Consider the following 23,764-nt stretch of genomic DNA (forward strand, 5'->3'; position numbering starts at 1 on the left):
GTTTGATCAGCTCAGAGGTCCTGATGGGTATGGTCAGGACACCCTGAAACACATAACTGCAACTGTTCACAGCAGTTGTGTGCCTACTTCTACTATTTCAACTATTAAACCACTGCACATCTTGACTTGATTTCCCCATCTTTGGTTTGTTCTAGCTGAAGCAAGAGGAAGGGAATAAAGAGGGAAACATTCTATAGAAAAGAAGGCAACTTTCCATCTCCGCACTGACTCAAGTGTGACGTGCAGAAACTTCCCTGTTGTGTAATCATCAAGAGGCTCTTGGGGGCTATAAGATCCCCATCCTCATCTGGTTTCTCAGAGCCTCAAATCTGCTGCCTCTGCTCACACCCAGACAAAGACTGAGAGGAATGATACAGTTCAGCGCACTCGCCTGCGCCGAATTCTCTTAGAGGGGTTGAGCAACATTTGTCAAGATATGGATGTTAGCCAAAAGAAGCACTGAAAACCACTTGGCTTTTTCTCTTCAAAGCTCGGTCATTTCAGGTAACACATTCCTTATTTTACCAGGACAGAAATCAGACAATCCTGTGTTGAGCTTAGTCTGATTTTAGAGCTGGCATCGGGAAAGCTAAATAATCGTGTTTCTATCACTTATTCAGCTGTCTTACCTTAATTACCAGTTAAATTTTCATTAAAAAAAGTATTTTTCCGAAAGCAATTTTTGAAATTGTGTTGGCTGCTTTTAAATTCTTCATTAATTATTAGTTTGCCCCTTGTGTATTCCACTTTAATAGTTTCAGTTTCTGGGACTTTTATTATTTCTGTAAACCTATTAAATCTTAAATTAAGCTGGCTCTTTTTTTATTTGAAGTCGTGAATGTTTGATGAATCCAGTCATTATCACAATAAAGCTGTTTTTCAGGAATCCAATTGACAGCCAGATTAATACAACCTTTTCCAAGATACTTTATTACTTCAAGTATTGTGTAATAAATTCCTGCTGTAATTCTTTATCAAGTGGGACAGCTAATAAAAACTGGAGCAAACTAAAGATTAGTGTAGGAAAACATATCCGTCCATAAAAGGCAGCCATGGTCTGAAAACTCTGCTGTTTTGTGTTATTTCCAGATAACCTTGGAAACCTGAAAGAAGTTTAAAGCAAGTCTTTTGATGCAAGGGAACTTCTAGTTCCACAATGGCAATCCCAAGCGGTTTCTTCTTTTTCAATACAACGTCCTCCCCATTTTCAGCACCAGAGGTCTATGTGAACATCTCCCCAGTTTCTTCTGCTCCCCTCTGCACAGACTGGTCTCCTGTGCCCATGACAACAGTGATTCCCACTATCTACAGTATCATCTGTGTGCTGGGTACACTGGGCAACGCCTTGGCGGTGTATGTGTTGGCTTGTGGCAATGCCTTGACAAGAACAGTGGCTAACACCTTCATGCTGAACCTATGTGTCTCTGACCTGCTGTTCTTGCTGTCTCTTCCACTGTGGGCCATCTACTACTCCTGGGGCTACAGCTGGCCCTTTGGTCGAGTGGCCTGTAAAATCTGCGGAGTTCTCCATAACCTCAACCTCTATGCATCTATCTTCTTCATCACATGCATGAGCATAGACCGTTACCTAGCCATTGTGCATCCTCTCGTCTCGCAGAGATCACGAGATCACGAACGTGCCCGGATCGTGTGCATCCTGGTATGGGTTCTGGCGTTTGCCTGCTCAGCCCCCAACTTGGCTTTGAGAGACATCTATCATCTTAAAGAATTTGAGGTTGTGGCTTGTGTAATTTTATATCCAGATGATACCTGGTTTCTGACCCTGACCTGGATAAAGATCATTCTGGGGTTCCTGCTGCCACTGCTGGGCATCTCTAGCTGCTATTGGGCCATTGGGAGACATCTGTTGGCATACAGAGGGTCGGCAAGAATGCAGAATATTTCACAAAAAGGCCATTGTAAATTAGGGCAACTACCAACTCCTACTGTTTGCCCAAACTCATGCACGGCCGGACCCATGATGACTCGGGGGGTAGAGAGGATTTTGTGGACAGTAGCTGCTGTGGTTATGGCTTTCTTTCTCTGCTGGTTCCCTTTTCATTGTGTGACCTTCTTGGATCTTATGAACAAAAACGGATGGCTGGACAGCTGCTGGGTAACCTGGACCGTCAACAACCTGACCCCACTCACCCTTTGCCTAGGCTTCTCTAATTCTGCCATCAATCCTGTGCTCTACTGCTTCGTCGGTAACCATTTCCGTGGCCGTCTTGGGGGTCTCTGCAAAGACCTGTGTGCATGTTTAAAGGCACGTGGGGAGAAGCACAGTCAGAAAAGAGGCTCTTTCAGCACCAGGCTGAGTTCCTTCTCTAGGAAACTCAGTGACCTTAAGGACCTGGCAATTGTGGATATCTCAGGTTCCCCGTAACAGACCTTCCCCATCTAGCTTTAAGGGAATATTATTTCCTCCACTGGCTTCACATTCCTAAGTATTAAAACAAACTATAACTATTAGGCTTAGTTCATGATGCCAAAGAGTCTGGGTTGCCCTGGTCTCATGTAAAATAATGCATGACAGTTGAAAATAGATGTTTCAGAGAGGAGATGTAACATAAAATGAAATACATATTATAACAGAATTAAATGGCTAAACATTTTCAAAGTTTCAGGGGCTAAAATGTGATGCAAAATCAGCAGACATCACAAAACAACAAAGTCAGATAGTAAAAAATCTAAATTAAAGCGACAAAAAAGAAGATATAAAAGAAGATACAAAAGAGTGTGAACATGTCACTTCAACATTCACTATTTCTTAAGTGTATATATAGTATGTTTATGTACTTCTAACATTATGACGGTATATAAAGATAAACAAACTCAAACAATCTCGAAGTTGTTTCAAACATCATCATATGATTGATATGGTTGCCTAACATTTTTCCAACAAATACTCTATCACATTGTAAATTTAGGTAAGCTAATATCCTAGGCTAGGCTGGGTGTAATGTAGCTTGTGATGTTTTTTTTTTTTTTTTCTCTCTTGCATAAATTATAAAATTAATTCCTAAAAAGAACCTATAAGTGGTTAGATACCAAAAATAAATGAACATGTTCTAACAAAGATAATAAGTAGTTTGTAAATTTAGCTTTGGCAATGGCCAGCTGGGATAGCAACAGCTATCAGCAGTCTCACATACCCCGGTTGAAATGCTGCGTCTTTGAGACTGAAAGAAAAATCATTAAAAGTCATTTCCAAGCTTTTTCCCTTTCATTATTCAACTGAAAAACAAGCAAATCTGAGAAATATACAAACTACAATATGTATGATAACTTTGGAGACCAGGGGCAGTTGCAACAGGGGGTAGTTGCAAGATGTAATTTTTTCCAATTAGACACAAGCTAGAGTGATGAAAATCATACTACACATGCTCAATTGGATGTGACACCCCCCCCCCCCTTCGACATCTCACAATTTGACTTAGTACTATTTGGTCAGTCTACCTGCAAAAGAATTCTCCAAATCCATCAGATTGTGAGGACATTGACGAATTTCCATAGATCATTTAACAGATTTTCTGTTAGATTTTGTTCCAAACTTGAAATTGTTCATAATTTCATCCCCCTTGACAAAAACCTCAGTACAACATAGAATAATGCTCCCACCACCATGTTTTACTGTAGGTATAGTCTTAATTTGGAAATGCTCAGTGCTGCTCACCAAATCTATATCTGATGGCATGTATAAACTCCAGAAGACTAAATCCTGAAACTGAATCAGGAATTAACAATGCATTAGATTAAGGGTGTGTACATTCATGCAACCAGGTTATTGGACCTTTTTTATAATTTAGCAAGAATATACTGTATGTCACACTAAAGGTGGAAAAACCTGGAATTTTAACAGGGGTGTGTCCACTTTTGAGAGAAACTGTATCAATTTAACTGCTGTGTTTTATGCTTTCTGACATTTTTCACTTTGTTTTATGACAATATTTTATGAGCTAAAGCAGATTCTGTTCTAAATGCAGTTAAATGTAAATTAGTGGTTGCTGCAGGTTCTTCTTTGTGTATATATATTAAAACTAAAGTGAGAAGCTGCTGGATTATACAAGTAAACCAATTAACCTGGCATAACCTGGCAATACATCTTGCAGTGTAATTTTGGGGCATCTATATGCTGTCTGTGTATTTACCACAAATCATATCATTGTATTACCTCTTATAGACAGTTTATACAAGAAATAAAGAAAACAAGTATTCATAACATCAATGCAACTTTTTTGTGCCGTTTTCTGAAATAACATTTGTCTATGATCAGAGAATTGTGGCTGATCATAGCCATCATTTTCCCATGTGATTTAGTAAAACCAGAGACGTTCCAAGATTTTTTTAACATTTGTTTTCTTTTCTTCCAACCGCGGTGGCTGTGCAATGACGGTGCATTCCAGTTGAGCCTCTGTTGTATGGCATGGTATTGGTGCCAAATGTCAGCTGGTTGATGATCTATAAACTGTATCTGTGATATGACCGAAGCAGTAGCATATACAAGAACATTAAATTAGCAAGACTTAATTCTTATCTATACATGGGTGATTAGATGCTTTAACAAACATTTAACAAACATGAATGCTTCCATTTTTCAAGAAATGTGTGTGTAGGATTTGCACATTCTGCCACTGGGTGGTGCTAAAATGATGCAAAATGCAATTACTGAGATGGCACTGGCAGACGGGCCCAAAATCCCACCGGTCATGATCATTGTGAGGCAGGGAGAAGATGCCCCTGACACAGACTGATGATTCATGTAGACCACAGCTTTGAATTAGTACAAACATACTGACTAAACAGCAGAGGCCAAGAAGACAACCAGCAGATGCACTGAACACCACATCAAATATTAAAACTCAGTAAGGGAACTATTTTTTAGAAGCATTCCATGGCGTGAAGGGCTTCCTGTAGTTTTGATTATCATAGAAATATGAAATAGTAAACATATAAATATTATTATAACACATAAAGCAACTTTGCTACCAGTGTGGTAAAAAAGTGCACACCACAGCAAACATTCAGCAGATTCCCAATTTAACCGGCAGAGGTTTACGATTGACGGGACAGATTGCGGGATGAGTTTGTTGTGCAGACAGCTTCATTAGCTGATTCCTTTTAGTGTGACAGAGCAGCTGGGTGTTTCTAAGACACATGTTTAACAGAAGCTGTAAGTGGCTGAGAACATGCGTGAACCTGTGATTAGGAGACACCTGCCGAGAAAAACAAAACCTCTTTCAAACCTAACGTAAAACACTTTTTTTTGCGTACTTTTACTGTTCTTGTACTTTATTGTGACGTTTTTTAAATGTGAAGAAAAAATGCCATGTAGGCCTACATGGATATTTTTTTTTTTTACTTTTCATTTTATTTTAGAAGTGTTGTTTATGTGCAGACACTCTTGAAATGTCTCTAGTTGCTGACAGAGGACAGACACAGACAAACATGCTCTATTGCATAGATATAAACAGCTATATTCAATGGTGCAATCTTTGTGTTGTACAACAGTAAATATGATCATGTAAGATCTAATAGAAGGAACAATTTACAGGACCTTGCAAAGTCATACCTCCTTAAACACACACTTTAATGTATTCCTTTTGGATTTCAAGTGACACACATACACAAAGTATTCAATAACTGTGAATGGCACGGAAAATTGTTTTTAAATATTTTACAAATAAAGATCAGAAAAGTTGGTCTTTCATATGTATTCATCCCCCCTGAATCAATAACTTGTACAACCAACGTTTTCTACAAGTCTATTGGGGCATTTCTCAACCAGCTTTCCAGACCCAGAAACTGACATATTTTCCCATTGCTCTTTACAAAATACCTCAAGCCCATTCAGAGTGGATGGAGAGCTCATGAGAACAGCAATTTCCAAGTCTCAGTTGAATTTAGGTTTGAGCTTAAGCCAAACGCATGAATTTTCTTTTGAAAACCAATATTGTCTTTTCATTTCACTTTGCAGTTCTGCCCTCCTTTATGTTGGTACATCGCATAGGAAACTCATGAAACACACTGACGTTTGTGGCCGTAACATGAAAAATATGTAAGAAAGTTTAGGAATGCTTTTCCAAGACAGTATGTCTTAAAAATCCATTTATCAATATTTGATAGTTTATTTCAGTAGAGGTTTCCATCCTTCTGCAGTACTTAAACAAATCTGATATAGAATACTTAAAAATAAAAACACATGTAACACAGAGCTGACTGAACGGCTGAGAAAACTTGCCCCACGCACATTTCTTGGGTTAATTTTGAGGTCTTGTATTCGCAGATGTATTCCATTACTCTACAGATGATAACTATACTTTTTTAGACCTCTAAATTTTAAAATAAACCTTCTAGCTATAGATGAAAATTATCCTGCAACGTAAAACTTGAAATTAAATGCACGTTGGCTCAAAATGTATATACTTGTGGAGGTATAATTTAAGTTTTTTTCCCTAAAAAAAGTTTCACTTCATATTTATATTTTAAAGTATTTAGTTCACCTAAATCTTCTCAGCAAACTGATTGTACATCAATATTTAAAACAGATCCAAAATGCTGGCAATCAAACAGGGATGGAAAAAGTTTCATTACATATTCATAATGTGTTTTTTTTGTGTGAAGTGAGAAATTTTGCCTTTGTTCATCCCTCTCTTGTGCTTTTCATTGTTTTGGAAATGTTCCGTTAAAGTACCTTTGAAGTTATTTCCTGTTGCAAAATACAATCGTTTCCTGAGAGAAATGCAAACCCACATTTTCAATGTGCATGTGCGCACAAGCGTGCGTCTCATAAAGACAAAGGAAGGCTGTGAGCACCAGATCAGAAAGGTTAGAGGTTAGACAGAGTGGTTGTCAATTTTGTGAGGTAAAGTGAAGAAAAAAAAAATACCAAAAGATCTGAAGCAAAGATTACCTGAGCAGGCATTTGAGAAGCAAGGCTGGGAAAAATTGCTGTACCTGCACAGTTCTCAGTCTAGAAGACAAAAAGGCTCGCCTGCAGTAAGAAAGCAGAGACAAAGAGAACTCCGCCTGCACTTAGGAACAGCGCAAAAAGCAGACTTGGAGGAAAGCTGTGATGGAGAACCTGGCTGTCTACCACGGACCCATTGGCAAGGAGGAGGGCGAGAGGCGGCTGGGCCAGGACGGGAGAGAAGGGTGTTATTTAGTACGTGACAGCGACTCTGTGCCGGGCGTCTTCTGCCTGTGTGTGCTGTAAGTATTCAGCCTCTAACATTTCTCTTTGTTCTACCTTAAAGCTGTTACTGATCCCTCATAATCCTGTCTTCTGCAGTTATAGAAGATTACTAACCCTCTCACATTTAGGAACATATGCAGAAAGGAATGCACAATGCAGAAGGACAATAAAATAATGTCCAAACAATTTCTGCCACCTGCTATCAAAATCAGTTGTAAGCAAGTCCCCCTGGGGGATTTATGTTATAAAAATGAAAGATGCACTTATTTCCTAATGAATGTCCTTGTGCTTATGTTCAGATGCAAAGGATTTGTCTACACATACAGACTCCACAAGGACGAAGCTGGCTCATGGGCTGCAGAAGTGAGACATCTTTTTTTTCTTTTTATTTCTGCTTTTATTCTGACTCTTTTCACACCAGCAATACTCACCCGAGCAGCAGCATGTCTGCTTTGCTGTGGTTGCTGTTTATTAGGTTAGAAGTTGTTTTTGTGTCAGAGTAATTCAATCAGCTGCGAATCTGAGGCAAACATGTTTTCTTTCTCGGTTTTTCTCCCTTTTGCTTTTCTCTCTCTATATATATTTTTGAGATGTGACAGTTCCAAGAAATGGGCACATTTTTATTCCATTCAGCAATAGCACCCTTCGAGCAGTCTCCACCCTGCACCTCCACACTTCAAAATTTAAAGATGCCACGGTGCAGGCACACGCTCCGCAGATGTAAAACGTAGAACTGTGTTTGACATTGTTTATGACGGGATATGTAATTGAGCACTCAGTGCTGGCAAACACCCTGAGACGGGAGCGTATGGAGACATCTGAGGGCCCCCGTCTCTCTGCGACGACTGACAGAGATGCTGCCTTTAGGACTACGTTTTAACTGACACTGTCAAACCCCATGCTGGATTCGAATGACAAGACTTTCACTAGGAGCTCAACCACAATTTACATTGTTCATGCATGGCAAGGGGTTTGCGATCTTGGCCGGAGACAGGGGCTTTGGGAAGTGATCTCCACCTTTGATTAAATGACTTTTTAAAACGCATTGAAAGAACATGTTTTTCCTCAGCTCTTACGGCATAATTGATGGAGCCAAATGAAAACTCATAATGCACCTTTAAAGACCTTACTAGACAAAATTACTGTGGTTTTGAAAGTGCAATGGTTCAGCGAAATTCAACATAAAAATGACAACAGAGAAATAGATTGGGGCGGGGGGGTTAACTCCTATAAATTTGCTGACCACCCCTAACCAAGTGGTTTTATAGGCATAATATTTCTTATGATGAATTTTAAAGGGGGAAAAAGAAGTCTAAACGACTAGTGAGTCAGATATGTGAAACATTTTTTATTTTTACGGCTTTAAGAGACAGAATACACGTTTCATTGAGTGGAAGGATTTATTTGTTTATTTATCCATCATATTGCCTTGTATTAAATACATTTTTTTGTCTTTTATGATGAGCAACATTTTGAATCCTTGCTTTTTGGTTAAGAGTGACCCCCAAACTCATGTGTTCCCCTGAACACATGAGTTTTTGAAGATATACATTACATTTTTAATAAACTCTACTAAAGCCATTTGGGCACTTAATAGATCTTAAATGTCACACACAAACCCCTAAAATACGGCTTTTCATTTACTGAGAAAGAATAAAAAAACATCTTCTCCACAAATCCCCATATATCTACCCTTTTGAAACCTGTTTATGCAGCATTTATGTATTTATGTTATCTCCACTGCATCATTTTATTTATTAATGCGGCATTTTTATTATTTAACATTGACTCTTCAAAGATCAGTGGCTTGGAATATTCAGTTGTCAGGATTCCTATTTTGTTTGTGCAGTGAACTTTTCTCTGCCTCCACCTTCAGTCTATCTTTTATGGGGTGAATCTGTATGAGCCCTTTTTCCTATCATGGAATGATGAATTCTGTTTTTACCCCTCTTCTGTTTCAGACAACTGCTGGTGTGCAGAAACGGTATTTCCGGAACATCAAGAACCTGATAACAGCCTTCCAGAAGCAGGGACAAGGAATTGCCATGCCTCTGCTCTACCCTGTTACGGCTCAGAGACGGGCGCAGACCCACACGGAGGAGCAGATGCCCGGTAATGGCCTGTCGCCGACGCTCGGCAGTCACAGCCCTTATCTGAAACATCTGACGACACCCGCCAATCAGGAACAGAAAAACAGGAGCAAGAAGGAGGTGGCACAAGCTTTTGGTTAGAGGACAACCCCAAGCACAACAATATGCACCTAATTATGAACATCTTTAAATGATACCTACTGTTTGAACTTTCCAAACTTTTTAGAAGTAAATGTCATTTCTTTCGGCCTGTGTTTTCTGCATATGCTGCACACCAAGTGCTCAATGTGAAATATGCAGACTGCTGAAACATTAATATCTATTACTGCATACATAAGTTGACAACAAATATTGTGCTCTGTTTTCCTAATGCAATAGAGCTCAGTGAGTGGCAAAGAAAATAAATGATTTTCTCTGAAAGAAGCTCTCTTAAATAAGGTCATGCTTACACAGCCAAGCTTCGGACTGACACATAATGTGGAGGCAAAAATTCAATTTGACATATTGAAGTACCAATTTCCACGGAGAGAATGCGGACTGCAGGAGGGAGTGGGCTGGAGATGGTGGGGAGGGAACTCAGTCAAATTGGGAAAAATATGAGAGAGGGACACACAGGAAGAGAAGGTGAGAAAACAGTGAGAGCATCCTTTCAGCCCAGACTATTCTTCAGCGCAGTGGTCTCCTAGCAACCAAAGCACCCTCCATTTTTGAGATTAGCTTGGGCAGTATCTAGCAGAACATATGTTTTAGAAGGGATAGGCTCATCACATTTGATCAGCAACACGCTACTCAGAAATGCATATCACCTGCTCGCAGTCAGAACATATGCATTGTGTGTCTGCGCCGTCCACAACCCGAGAGAGAAACACGACAATTAATGGTGGGCAGATGGTGAAGTGACGGCAGGAGGGAGGCGATTGGGGAAAGGGGAGGTGGATTAGTGGTAGCTTGCTTTATAAAAAAAAAAAAAAAAAGGAAAAACAAACTTTTTTTTAACTTTCGCTTTTCTTTTTTTCTACTTTTTTTTCGGCGGGGGGAGGCTTGGAAGTGGTTTGCAGCGTAGTCTGATTGGCATTTCCTAATGAGAGGAGACAAGCTGTAGCGAACAGCACAGCCAACTCCAGGTCCTGCCCCTTCTGCACTCACCACCCACTCGCTGAGCCTCAGCTGTCACATAGCGTTCCCTTGCTCTATGCTTTTTCTCCCCTTCTCTCCTCCTCCACCTCCTCTTTCTTCTTCTTCTCTTTTGACAGACACAGGTTTCTCATGCATATCTCAGTTTGAGCCATAATGATGGGTGATAATGACAGCAAAGATTTGAAAGTTACAGCTTCCCAGAAACAGGAACAAAGGGGGGCCCGGCAAAATAGGCGGAGGGAGAGAAGTCGTGGAAAAAGCAAGAAGACCACTGAGGCTCAAAGAGAAATAACAAGCAACAGTGCCTTCACTATAAAAAGGAGTTTAGTCATTAAACACATTACAATTTTGACAAGCATATTAGTTTGTAAACCAGTTGTTTAATATCACTAAATGTAATGTTATTTTTTATTACCAAGTTATTTTGAACATTTTGATTCAAATTTAAAGCCACTCGCCAGACCTTTCTTTACAATTAATCAAACTCACTTTAGACAGTTTGTCTATTATAGAACAACAGTCAATTTTTTTGCAATTCCTTTTACCATTTTGCTGTAAGATGTTATTTAATCAAGATTAAAGCTACAAGTTTAAAACAAGTAGCTTCTACTCGCATGTTTTTTAAGACATTACATAAGGCATAAAGCAACTGATCTGAGTTTTTTTCAATAAGTCAATTTATATTTATGTTGTTTTCTTGTTTTTGCTGAATTCTGCCTTCAAATGTGTTTTCTTGTATTCTGTCCACAGTTTTTACTAATGCCGCTGATGAGTTTAATGCCTGTGCATATTGTGCTTCAGTCTTGTTTTGACATCAACCCAAAGATGCAGTGCACTTTTTTGCAAAACTTTGTATTTTGTGAATTCCTGCAGTGGGATTTATCACCCAGCTGTTTTTTTTTTTTTACTTTCAGTGTAAACCTATTGTATTAGTGAAGTGCGGAAAACACAACCCTAGACAGTATGTTTAACTGAAGATGTCGGACGATGTTTGTGGTGTGCGTTGTCCACAGGAGAACTTTCAGGTTAAATTGATTCATTTAGGTTTAATTATTATTTATCAGGCTTGTGGTTAGAAAACAAGAATTTCAGTTTGCATCGAGCTTTACAAACTTTGTATCGTTGAGACAGTTGTTAATAAACAGCACAAAATACATAATAAACAACTTTATAATTAACAAACAACAGAGGCTACACTATAAAATGATTTTTAATATTAGCTGATCTATTTAAAATTAGTTGAAGTATAATCAAGCATAGTTTGTGACTTTTCAATTCTATAGGAACTAGTTTTTTGGGGGGTAACAACTCCTAACTAAACATTTTGATTAGGATTTAAATTAAGGTCTTGGTTCAATCAAAAGTTATTCTCATTCGTCATGTGACATGCTAACATGGGTTGTATTATGACTAAGTATATTAATTTTGTATAAGAGCTTCAGCAAGAATTTAAATTGGTATTAAACCTCAAAGTTACTTGCAATTTGAGTTTCTTAACCCTGAAAGGTTAAGCATATTGGGAGCGGCGCCTTGTGACACATCTTTTGATACTCATCAGATGAGACTTTTAACCCACACTGGACGCATCATGGTGAAATGTGGTGAAAAAGAAACATATCTTTTTCTTTGGAAACAGAATTCAGATTTCTGTCGGAGCCAGTTATCTATTTGTGCCAGCAGGTGGCATACCATAAGAAGCACAAATTAATTCCTTTCTACACTAAAATGAATTTATTATTCAAAAACATTTTCACTATGTAAATGCTTTAAACTTGAAAGTATAAAAAGTATTATCTTAGCATCGTTCTATATATTTTCAGTTAAACTAGATTTCTCACCATAACAGCCCATCTCATGAGAAATTAAACACCAAGCAGGATCTTTTTTGCCATTGTCCTCATAATGTCTACATTGTGGGTCATATATCTCTGACTAATTTGCAGCTTCAATAATTAATATTTCCTCATGTATGTTTACACCAGAAATGCTATGCTACAATACAATGATAGAAGAACAAATTATAAAGCAGTGCAGAAGAAGAGCAGCTACGGGAGCCGAAATGTAGTAGCGTTTTGGTTTATTAATAAGCTTCTCAAAATAATGTGCCGACCAGACACTGCAGGTTTGCAGGTTTCCTTGAAAATAATAGGGGGAGTATTTTCACAATCACAAACCAGTTCTTATTTTTGTCAAGTTTTAAGATTTAGCTCAAAACACATGACTTAATGATGGTGCATCATACTGTTAATGACGCCCCCCCACCCATGTAATAGAGGGGTTTGTCTGCTTCCACCGCTGTGAAACTGTATCATTATTTAGCAGATGCCTTTCATATTTATCAATCTGAGCTTTTAGGTTGCAAATGTATATTAAGAAAGATATCAGACTGAGAAATTTTAAACACAAGCTGTCATCCTGTTGCTTGTGCCAATGTTTTGTACTTTCATTTGAAAAATTACATTTGAATTGTCAAATATTTACTATTGTGTCTTTTAATTTCAAGTTGGTGTGTCACAGAATTGCTGAAGCCTAACAAATGTATTTAAGAAATTAAATTAATCAGGATACATTTTTTTGTTAGAATGTTGTTAAGCAATTAGATTTTAAAAACTGGTTGGTATTTATCTATTTGGGTGTCTATTAGCTGTTAAATTAGATATTTTCCCCTCAGAAATGTTGATTAAATTTATGTGAAGAAAACTTTTGCAAATTGTTGCACCAATTTTTATTTCCTGAATTCTCACAGTTAATTTTATTTTCAGTGTGATATAAAATCTCAGGGAACAATCTGGTAATTCACACATAATAACTTTAATCAGCATTGTAACCCAATAAAGTGAGCTTTTTTTAGCGAGAATAATTACTATAGCCATGTATAATTCTTTGCAAAAAATGTAACAGATCTTCTATTGATTAACAATACCGACACTTATGAACAACATAATTTTCAGTTGAGCACGTTTTTTTCAATGTGAAAGCACTGGCTATGTACATTCTTGATTTTAGTATACACACTCATACAAACTACAGTTGGAGCACACCAGAGGGGGAAACCACAGGAGGTTTCTTCTCTAAAGGGGGGTGCCAGAGTCAACAAGGCCTCTCTTACACAATATGTAAACGGTAGTATATCCGAGGTAAACCCCAGGGAGGAACTCAAATGGCAACCGGAGAGCTCATGATTTGAGTCATGAAGAGGTTCGTTCGCTGGCAACTCTTAAGTCTTCCATCTTTGTAGTTCAGTGGTTTTTAAACACGGTCCCAAATGATTGAACAGTGCTGAAACAGTAAATGGCAGATTGTCAGTCCATTAGTGAGTCCTTTAGTCAGTCAGTCTGTCAGTCAGGATACAAAAAGCAAAGCCACAGCCAAACCACACTGCTTGTGCCACTGTTAGAAATCGGAGAAACTGGACGATAATAATAAAATACCATCATTTTGTCACAATTAAAGGCATTTGGAAGTCCCCCCCCCCCCATTCTCTCTTCTTGTTCTCCGTAGTTATCGTCTTCTTTTTTCAGTAAGGTATAGAAACAGTAGAACAAATCAGAGCAGAGTAGAAACAGGCAGTCTTTGGTGGGATGGGGGGCTGTTTGTGTGTCTCTGTTACCTGCCCCCCACCTCGCTAAGTGTCATAAAGTGGATGTTGGAAGGGCAGTCGGACAGCTCCGGCTGCTGCTCTATAGGTAGGGAGTAGTATCCGTCGTAACCCTGAACGCGTCCGCTGGACAGTAGCTGCTGCTTCTCTGCTTCGCTCCACAACCTGCTCCCTACATCCCCCAAATCCAACCTCTTTCTCTCCTTCTCCCAAGCACCCTCCACCGCCCTCTTCCTCGCCTCCTCTCTCACCCGTGCCCTCTCCTCCTCCTCCGTCCCGCCATAACGCACACACAAGCACAGCGCCCCCTGTTGGAGAGTGATATCAGCAAAGCGTCGAGTCCTGCCATTCACTGTGGCGCTCATTTGGGACACGCTCACGTTCACTCCGCTCTCCAGGATGCGTCCCCCGACGCCCAGCCCCAGGGCAAGGTCCTCCTCAATTGGACGGGACTGAAGGAAGTGGTGTGTGTCACAGCCGTGCACGGTGAAGCTCAGCCCAGTAAGGTGCAGGGCGCCGTTCAGAATGGCTGCAACCCGCCGGCTGTCCTCGCTGGCCACACCGATGACTTCTGCGCTCACACGACCGTGCGACACTGCAAATCGGATGTTGGGGCCAAGAATGAAGGGTCGCGAGCTGAAGGGTGGAGGACGTGACGGTCTGTGGCAAGCTGAGCCCACGGGCCCTGAAACCAGAGGTAACCTCTCCAGAGAGATGAAGCTCCTCAGCTGTCTCCGTAGTTCACACTGGATTCCCAACACCATCTGGAAAAAAGTGGATACATTTATTATACAGCTGGGATTAAGGCGCTTGTGTATAATTTATGTTTTTCTAGCTGCCCTTTCATTTGTAGAAAACATTGCTCATTCCAATGTTACTAATAATGAAGCATGCATATGACCCTGAAAATGGTTTACTCCTCTTATGACCTGGAAAAACGGTTGTAAAACAGTAAAAACCAAAACCAATAAAATCAAATATGTTCACTTTACAAAAACACAAAACAATGTTTTTGTATTTGAGAAGATGAGACTAGCCTAGAAGCTAGAAACACGCTTAAAGAAATCAGACTAAGAACTAATCATTTCAGCCGGCATCTACTTCTGAGAAGATGTCTTGTTATTCACTTGATATAGGCTGTTATTGTCAATTAGAAAAATAACTCTAAGACCAGAAAATGACACACAATTAGCAGCCAATTAGTTTCTCTGTGCATCTGTGAAGGACTTTGGCCTCCACTCATGAGCTGCCCCAGAATGTTAAATGAATTATAGATGAGTAATTATGGGAGAAAATGAATGGGGAATCCTTGGCATATTAATAAATAACTTGCCAGATTTCTGTATTCAACTCAATTGATTTCCTTATTTTCACTACTCTTTTAATGTTTCAAAAGTCTGTTTTATGTATTCATGTAAGTTTTATTTTATTAGGAAAGCTTAATCTGTACACCCAATCACTTGAGCTCACAAAGTCAACAAATACTGCAGCCAGTATTTGCTAACCACATGGCACAAGGCATCTATCCACCCCCAATACGCAGTGCAGCCCCTCCAGGAGTTTCTCTCTTAACTTGGCACCTTTGCCAAGGTTGAGTTTTGCCCATTTCTCACAACAAATCTTCTGCTGCTCCCTCAACTTGGACGGGTTGTGTAAATCAATGTAAGGCAAACCACAGATTATCAGTTGGACTGAGGTTAATTATTTCACTCTGCCAATCTGAGGCAATTCAACCTTTTTCCTTTTAAGTGCTTAAGTATTTCTATGGCACTGCAAATAATTGTTGTCAAGCAAACTGATGAACCCTAATTCAGACTCACCTTTTAGTTAGACTGAAAAAAAATCCCCCAAAAAGCTAATCTGTCATTATTGCTTTAAATCTTATATCGATGCTCTGCAAAGGAACAAAACAAAAAAACAACCCCTTGGCATAATCCTACCACCACCATGCTTTACATAGAAGATGATTGTTTATAAAATAGTGTGTGTTCAATTAGGGCCAAGAAATGCTGTTTTTATTTTATGTACTTCCCTCCCTCCACACGTTTGTAGTGTCTCTAGTACATTTTTGGTTAACTCCAAACAGGCTATAATCCAGGTCACCCTTCCTTTACATAGTCTACAACTTCGTTGTGCAGACATTTTAATATCCACTGTGAAGTCTTCCTGCTTCTTGAGAGGAATATGTGGCCTCTTTTGTTCCATACTTGAAAAATGCACTGCTATATTGGAAGAGGTTGCTCAATTTCATTAAAACAGTTTTCAAAAAGTTGTAGCCACCATTAATCAAGGCATGATGGTATTAAAGCCTAAAATAAAGAATTCATAGTTGGGCAGGTTTTGCACAGGCAGGGTCAGGGAATCTTGTTCAAATTGAAGGAATGATGAATGACAGAAAAAAAGGTAAATGTCTTGTTCAGTTGTTCCACAAATTGGAAACTGAATGTTGAACCCACACTCCAGGATTTCAGGAAGGGCACATTTAAATAGCTTACAAACAACTAGCCAAAGCTCAGATCTCACTCTGACTGAGCTTTGGAGTGTTCTTTAAAAACCGTTGTGCACCTCCAGGAAACATCCACACTGAAGAAGCTGGGGCAGTTACATCTTAAGATATGAGCAAAACTCCCAGTGGATAGATGTGCCTGGCTTAAAGAGAAAGACCCCGAAGGCACTTGAGCTGTAATAGTTGCAAAAATGAACTTTTGAAAGTATTGATTCTAGGTTTTCATAAAAATAATAAGAAAAGAAGCTTTAGCAAATAAGTGTTTCTCTCAAGGCTCTGAGTGAAGTGGAAAAAGAGGATGGATTAAATATTAAATGTTGAAACAGATAGTTTTCTAATGTTTATTTGTAAATGTGCTAATTTTCTCCTTTGAAACCAATAACCTATTTCAAGCATGATCGCCCAGAGAATACTTCCTCAAGCAAGGTTTACTCTAGATTTTAATTGCCTTCTCTGCAGCTCTGGAATAGTTATGTTTTGTTTAATAAAATTAATAAAAAAAATTAACATGTCCTATGTTTCGGAGATGATTAACAGCTGCACAGGAAGAACATAGAAAACACAAATGTAGGCCAAAAAATGTTTTGCTGTAAAGCGAGTAGGGTGTAACATCTTGCTGACAAGACAAAACACAACACTGGGCTCATGATAATGAGACAAGACAAGATTTTAGCAATATTTTTGGGAGAGGTATTAGAAATCACAAACTGCGTTTTAGAGAATCTAACAATCAGTGTACAATGGTCTAATTTTAACAAGTCACTCCAGTTTTTGCTTGTCTAATTGTAAGTTGATCCCAAATCAAAAAGCAATGTTTTGTGCTTAGGAATGGTAGCTGCGAAGAGGGCAATAAAATTTATTTTTTGCAGAGATTGACGAATGTTAAATCTCACTGTTCAAAATTCGCACAAGCCCACAGACATGTTTTTAGACCTGGTGTTACAGAATTTGTAATTTTTAGTCTGAGGTACTAATTATTTTTGTTAGACTACAGATTTTTGGGCTTTTTATTATTAGAAGTATTGGGGAGAAGTGGGTGGTGGTTGGATAATTGCATCATAACCCTCTGAATGACAATAAAGTTGTGAAGTGCCTAGAAATTTCCATTTATAGTGGCTAGTCAGTCATGGCATGCTCACAAATTGTTTGCATCTTTTGTGTCACTCTGACAACGTTTCTTTTTTTCTACCTAGAACCAAAAATGTCGCCACACAAACAAACGAGGGCATCCTCAGTTGAAAAGCATTCTGTGGTAGCTGACACTGTCGAAACATGATAAAGCATTCAACAAATCAAGAACTACTTCCTTTCTTACCTCAAAATAAGACTCTCAGACATAAGCCCTTATGAGATCAGCTGAAAAGTAACAACACTGAATAGGAGATGAAGGTCATCCCACCTATTTTAGGCCATCTATCCATTTCGTGAGGTACTCCTAAATCTGTGGCGGCTATGAGTTGAAGGTTAACGGTAACACATGATCTTGATACAAGTGTGAATTTGTGACAGCAGCACAAGAACAGTGCAAACACCAGTGCAGAGCAGATATACCACTGTCTTTCTAATCAGAGAAATCTCATATTCAGCAGAATGTGGTGCAAATAAAAAATAATTGAGGACGCAAATGGGCACACATGCTTTGCATATTGCTCAGGTGAATGCTACGAAGTTAAAGTCAAAGTCTTGATCTTGACTTGTTTATCGGTCATGTACATTACAACAAAATGTGTCCTGATTTAACCCATCCCTTATAGGGAGCAGTGGGCTGCCATTGTGCTGCCAGTGAGCATTCTGGGGCTAAGGGTCTTGCTCAGGGGACCCAGAGTGGCAATCTGTGGCCCCTTGTGTACCCTCTGGAACACAAACCTCCTGTTCTAACCACTAGGCCACCACACCCCATGTAAGGTACATGAATTTTGGTTTGTGGTTGCGTGTGATCTGAAAGGGGCTATAGATAATGGGTGTCAGGGTTTACTGCATAGCAAGTTAAATCTAATTTAAACAAGAAGAATTGAGTAGTTTTAATTCCATGATATAAACATGTAAATCGTTGCCAATTAATGTTACAATCTTAAATAATTGTAAAAATATAGGGGATCTGGGCTGTCAGAATGTTGTTTGTATTCTGAAAAATATCCATTTCAATAAACTAAAGTGTAGATCAGACGTTGGCTATTTTTTAATATTCATAATGCACCGGTCTGTTAATAAAGTGATTAACACAAGGTCAGGCCTTCAATGAGTCTTTTGTGCAGGCAGGAAATTCTCACCTTGCTGGAGTCCCAGTCCTGTGTCTTTGTCTGGGTCTTCATCAGTTCATATGTTTGTTCCATTCTGCTTACTTCAGGCTTTGGGAAACCTGGGACAACATTATGAAGCTGGAAGCCAAACAGCTGCAGCCACCTACCAATGTCTGGACACACACACACACACACACACACACACACACACACACACACACACACATATGGAAAGAGAAAATTGCATTCAGGGAAAAAGTTCAAATGTACTGTGTACGCTGTGAAGCAAACAAAAAGTCATAAGGCCGGTTAAAGTAACACCTTGCACAGGAAATCACACAATCTATGAGTATATTACGAGGCAGAGATGTGTTGCTCAGACACATACAGGTTCTTCTATACACAATCCTACTGCAGGAAAACGTGACAAGCTGAATGAATGTTCCATTAAGCAGAAGGACAAACGCCGCTACCTACATCCTGTATTCATCTTCTGCTCTCCCATTTCATCTCTTTCCCTTAGCTGAGCTTCTATTTTGTCTCTCGGGGCAATATTGTTGTGTTGACAGACGGAGAGAATAAAACACGGCAGACCGCGTTAAAAAACAATGTGATCAGAGGCGCAACTATCCTTTGCTGTTGCCAGCCGATTCTATCTGTCACATCTCCTTCCTCTGACACAGTTAACCTGTGGTAAGCTGTGTGCCCTGTGAACTCACTCTTCCTGTCAGATGTTTCTCTTATATGAGTGAGTGCAATAGTAGGTGTCATCTAGAGAAATACCTGCCTGTGTCTGGTACTCTCTGTCTGTCAGAAGCTGGTTCGTGTTTAGTTAAGAGTCTGAATGTGAACGTAAGTGTGAGCATGTGTAAAACCTACCTGTTGTAAACTGTGTCACCTCCTCCACTTTCCCAACTGGGCAGTTACTGTTGAAGGCATACAGGTTAAACGGTTTGGGCTCCCTGCTCAGCTCCCCCCACAGTTCATGGTTCGGTGAGGTCCATCGACCGGCAAGGGTGTCGTAATCTCGCCTGCCAAGGTGGACCAGTCGTGTGAATGGATCGTACAACCCTCCATGGAAGCCGATGGTGAGCTGGAAATCAGGATTGGTGTCCTGATACACCTCCCCATAAGGGGTGTAGAGAATCTCTTTGACCAGTCGTCCCTTGCTGGAGAACACCGCCCTAGGACTTCCCACGCTGTCACACGCGACGTAATACTCCTCTCCGCTGCTGAGCTCCATCGCAATGAGATGGCCCTGGAGGTCGTAGTACAGGGACGTGATCAGGTTGCTGCTGTGGTTGTACAGGTGGCTCACCCTGGTGGGGTGCGACAGATCGGCATAAAAAAACTGCAGCTGCTCGCCCTCGCTGTTCTTGGTGGCCACACGCCGGCCCAGGCCATCGTAGCGATACCAGACCGTGCGGTCGGTCGCGCGGTTAAAGACACGGGTCAGCAGACCATTGGAGTTGTAATCAAATAGGTCGCTGGCCCGCTGGCGGAGGAAGCCGTCGTCATCCACGCTGTACTGTAGCTCCCCGAGGTGTGTGATTCGATCCCTCTGGTCATATCGCAGCGGTGTCAGCCTGAAAATACAAGAATTAGATGTAACTCCTTGTTGAATTGGAGAATCTCTGAATGTGATTCTCTGTGGCAAATAAAACCATTACTTCAAACAGTGCTTTGCAACACCCTTAGAACTGTTTACATAAAGTCCTGTCATAACCACAAACTTTGTCTGGATTTTACTGAGATTTTATCTATTGGACAAAGATGCCATGGAACATTGTAAAGTAAAAGAAAAAAGGATACATGGCTTTCAACATTTTCTACAAGTAAAATCTGAAAAGTGTGGCTTACCTTTGTTCACAGCCCCCTTTATTCGGATGACCCCAAATAAAACTCTCTTACCTCTTAGTAGTCACATAATTATTAAAAAGAGTACACCCGTGTAAAATATGATGATCTCAGTAAACATCCAGCATCATGAAGATCAAGGAGGACATAAGCCCGGTCAGAAAAAAAGCTGTGGAGATGTGGTCACTTTTATTTGACCAGATTCCCTTTTATGAGATGAAAATCACATTCAGCAAAGTTTTGGCACATTTGGCTAAATTGTATTGAAATCCCATCTTCGCTTGGCACATTGCCACTAAAACCTTTGTGCAACAAATATGCTTCCACAGATTTAGTCCAAATTTGCAGCAGTTATAGTGAAGATGTTGATGAATACAACATGGGGGTTCTCTTAGGATTTCCAAAGGATTTTCATGGTGTTTTGCAATGTCAGTCAGTCAGTCATTTTCTACCGCTTATTCCATAGTGGGTCGCGGGGAAGCTGGTGCCTATCTCCAGCAGTCTATGGGCGAGAGGCGGGGTACACCCTGGATAGGTCGCCAGTCCATCGCAGGGCAACACACAAACAACCAAGCACACACTCATTCATACACCTAAGGGCAATTTAGAGTTACCAATTAACCTAACAGGCATGTCTTTGGACTGTGGGAGGAAGCCGGAGTACCCGGTGAGAACCCACAATGTTAATTTAGAAAAAAACTTTTGACGAGGCTCAAAAAATTTTCTTTTTTCTTTTTTTTAATCACAAATAAATCAGACATAGTAACAGTTACAATAGTGGTTCCACTTAAAAAAATATTATTTTATGTTTTACCTTTACGTAGGTACCAAATGTTTGCCTCTAGACCTGATAACTGTGGAGCTATACTTCATTTATTTAAGTTATGTTATTTCAGGCGGCAATTGCTCTAAAACTCCAAATAGGTTAAAGCAGGTATAGATTATAAAATATTATCCCACACTGTGAATATCTCACTGAGTACTTTTTATTCCATCATCTAAAAATAAACAGAATATGGCACAACTACAAACCTAACAAGACGTGGCCAATCCCAAAAAGTAACAGCAGGGTAGCTAGGAGGACCATGGTAACTCTGGTTGCAGAGATCCACAGCTCAATTGGGAAAATCTGTCTACAGGAAAACGTTTAGTCATGCACTCCACAAATCTGGCCTTAATGGAAGCGTGACAAGAAGAAAGCCATTGCTGAAGGAAAGTTGTTAGAAGACAAGGGAGACATGTAGAAAAGGGTTCTCTGGTCAGATGAGACTAAAATGAAACTTTCTAACCAAAATGCAAAACTCTATGCGCCTGATCTTCAAAAGGTTTGCGTGTATAAAAACACATGCAAAGCTGATCTACAAACCAGGTGCAAATCGAATTGCAGGTGTAAAATGAGCAGAACGGCGGACGCAAACTGTTTAGCATGTTTACCTTCATGAATTTGTAAAACATATGCTAATCACTAAAAACATGCAGATTTATGGGAGAAGGATATACAGTTGTGATTCCTTACCACCTTCAATGCGATCCATCAAACCTAAAATGGATTGCATGTTTGAAAGGCAGGTGCAAACTGAGTCAGGGGCCTGATAAAAAATATACACCTCACTTTTCAGATTTATATTTGTAAGAAGAGTTAAAACCATGTAACCTTTTCCATTTGCTGGGCACTTTATGTTTGTGAAAGTTCTTCATTTAAATAACTTAATTATTCATGTTTAACGCTATCTCCAGAACCATCTGGGTGGCATGGATTAAAAATGCTGAACCATTAATTATGTAGAAATGAACGTTGCAGACACTGACTTACCTGGAACTTGTTCCATGACTGAGTAGGTTTATGTTCCCGTTGAGGTCATAACCATAACGCCATTGAGGGCGCTCATTAACCGAGGCACTTTGCAGTTGACTGTCTGCGTCATACTCATAGGTGTAACGGGTCACATTGCTGTCCACTCCAACCCTGATGTCGCAGGTGGTTATGCGCCCTGCTGAGTCGTACTGAATGGTCATCCAGTAAGCGATGGATTTTAGGATCTCATATTGGACCTCGACCACCTGACCATAGGAGTTGAATACCTTGGTATGCTTCATCAAATGGGTGGTGATGACCTATGAAAACCACAAACACGACCCACCAAGCACAAGGTTTAATGAAATTATTTTTTGCTAAAAGATAACGCTCTTAATGACCAAGCCTTATTGTATCTACAAGACCTCAAACACTTTCCCAACAGCCCTGGTTTTGAATCCTAGAGCATCCAAAATCATGATGGGATGCAGTTGTTTGCAGCAATCTAACATTTTGGAATTAGGAACAAAGCACACTCTTTATCTTCAAGCATTTGCATGCAACTTATATGATTTAGTTTAAAAGCTTAAGGTTGGGTCTTTGCTTTAGATGGGGTTGAGTTTTTCCTTTTGTCATGGTGATCTAGAATGAGGTTGGTTAGAGATATCCTTTATTGTGCTGATCACCTCTTTGAACATTGATATCTTTATTCTCCAATTATATACATGTAAATATTGTTATAAACAACAGTTACAGATTCATTTCTTATTCTTAGTATGTATTTCTGGCCATGTGCATTGTGTTTGTGTCTCCTTGTACTCTTATGCCCCAGCTGGTGGAAGCAGATGGAGTTCCTTCCTGAATCTGTTTTAGTAAGAAAGCTCTTTTTTTAAGACAGTTTACACTCTCCATGGTTACGCACTGCCTCAAGATGGTTCAGTGGTTGGAACTAAATCGAAGTGAATGATTAACTGCAATTTACTGATTTTCTCAACAAGAACATTTTTTAGCAAGTGGCTTTTGTAACTATCCTGAATTGGACGGTGCATAAATATTGGACCAGGTTACAATGCCTGGTTCTCATCATACTCCTTATACTGGTTCACATTTTTAATCTTAACACAACTGACGTTAATGTATACAGTCAATCTTGGTGATAGATCAACACAAAGTGGTCCAATATTGTGATCTGGAAGGAAATTGAGACATGGTTTTCTAAATGTTTTACAAATAATGTCTAGAACCACTTTTCACTACAATTACAGCTGAGTTCTTTGGGGGTTTCTATTCCAGATTTGAACATCTTTTGAAGAGTGTCTGTGAACAGCAATTTTGCAGAATTTAGA

At 39.7% G+C, this 23,764-nt stretch overlaps 3 protein-coding genes across 3 annotated transcripts in view; 2 read left to right on the plus strand and 1 right to left on the minus strand.

The window, feature by feature from the left end:
- Positions 1 to 304: 304 nt before the first annotated feature.
- agtr2 (angiotensin II receptor, type 2) lies at positions 305 to 4,228 on the plus strand. The gene is made up of 2 exons (XM_047353798.1): positions 305 to 504; positions 1,090 to 4,228. Exon 2 carries the CDS (start codon positions 1,157 to 1,159, stop codon positions 2,384 to 2,386), a length of 1,230 nt encoding a protein of 409 aa, XP_047209754.1. The 5' UTR covers positions 305 to 504; positions 1,090 to 1,156; the 3' UTR covers positions 2,387 to 4,228.
- A 2,115-nt stretch (positions 4,229 to 6,343) lies between these two features.
- Positions 6,344 to 12,898, plus strand: LOC124860455 (SH2 domain-containing protein 1A-like). Its single transcript, XM_047353800.1, has 3 exons — positions 6,344 to 7,212; positions 7,495 to 7,558; positions 9,157 to 12,898. Exons 1-3 carry the CDS (start codon positions 7,076 to 7,078, stop codon positions 9,424 to 9,426), a joined length of 471 nt encoding a protein of 156 aa, XP_047209756.1. The 5' UTR covers positions 6,344 to 7,075; the 3' UTR covers positions 9,427 to 12,898.
- Positions 12,899 to 13,214: 316 nt separating this feature from the next.
- tenm1 (teneurin transmembrane protein 1) overlaps positions 13,215 to 23,764 on the minus strand; it is a 311,171-nt gene continuing 300,621 nt past the window's right edge. Inside the window, exons 34-37 of the mRNA XM_047354352.1 lie at positions 22,437 to 22,738; positions 19,646 to 20,352; positions 18,797 to 18,939; positions 13,215 to 14,784 (exon numbers count right to left, since the gene is read on the minus strand). Coding sequence (XP_047210308.1) covers positions 14,029 to 14,784; positions 18,797 to 18,939; positions 19,646 to 20,352; positions 22,437 to 22,738 — 1,908 coding nt within the window. The 3' untranslated portion in view covers positions 13,215 to 14,028. The remainder of the gene's footprint in view (positions 14,785 to 18,796; positions 18,940 to 19,645; positions 20,353 to 22,436; positions 22,739 to 23,764) is intronic.

The sequence above is a fragment of the Girardinichthys multiradiatus genome, chromosome 23, assembly GCF_021462225.1.
Source record: "Girardinichthys multiradiatus isolate DD_20200921_A chromosome 23, DD_fGirMul_XY1, whole genome shotgun sequence".
NCBI classification, from domain to species: Eukaryota; Metazoa; Chordata; class Actinopteri; order Cyprinodontiformes; family Goodeidae; genus Girardinichthys; species Girardinichthys multiradiatus.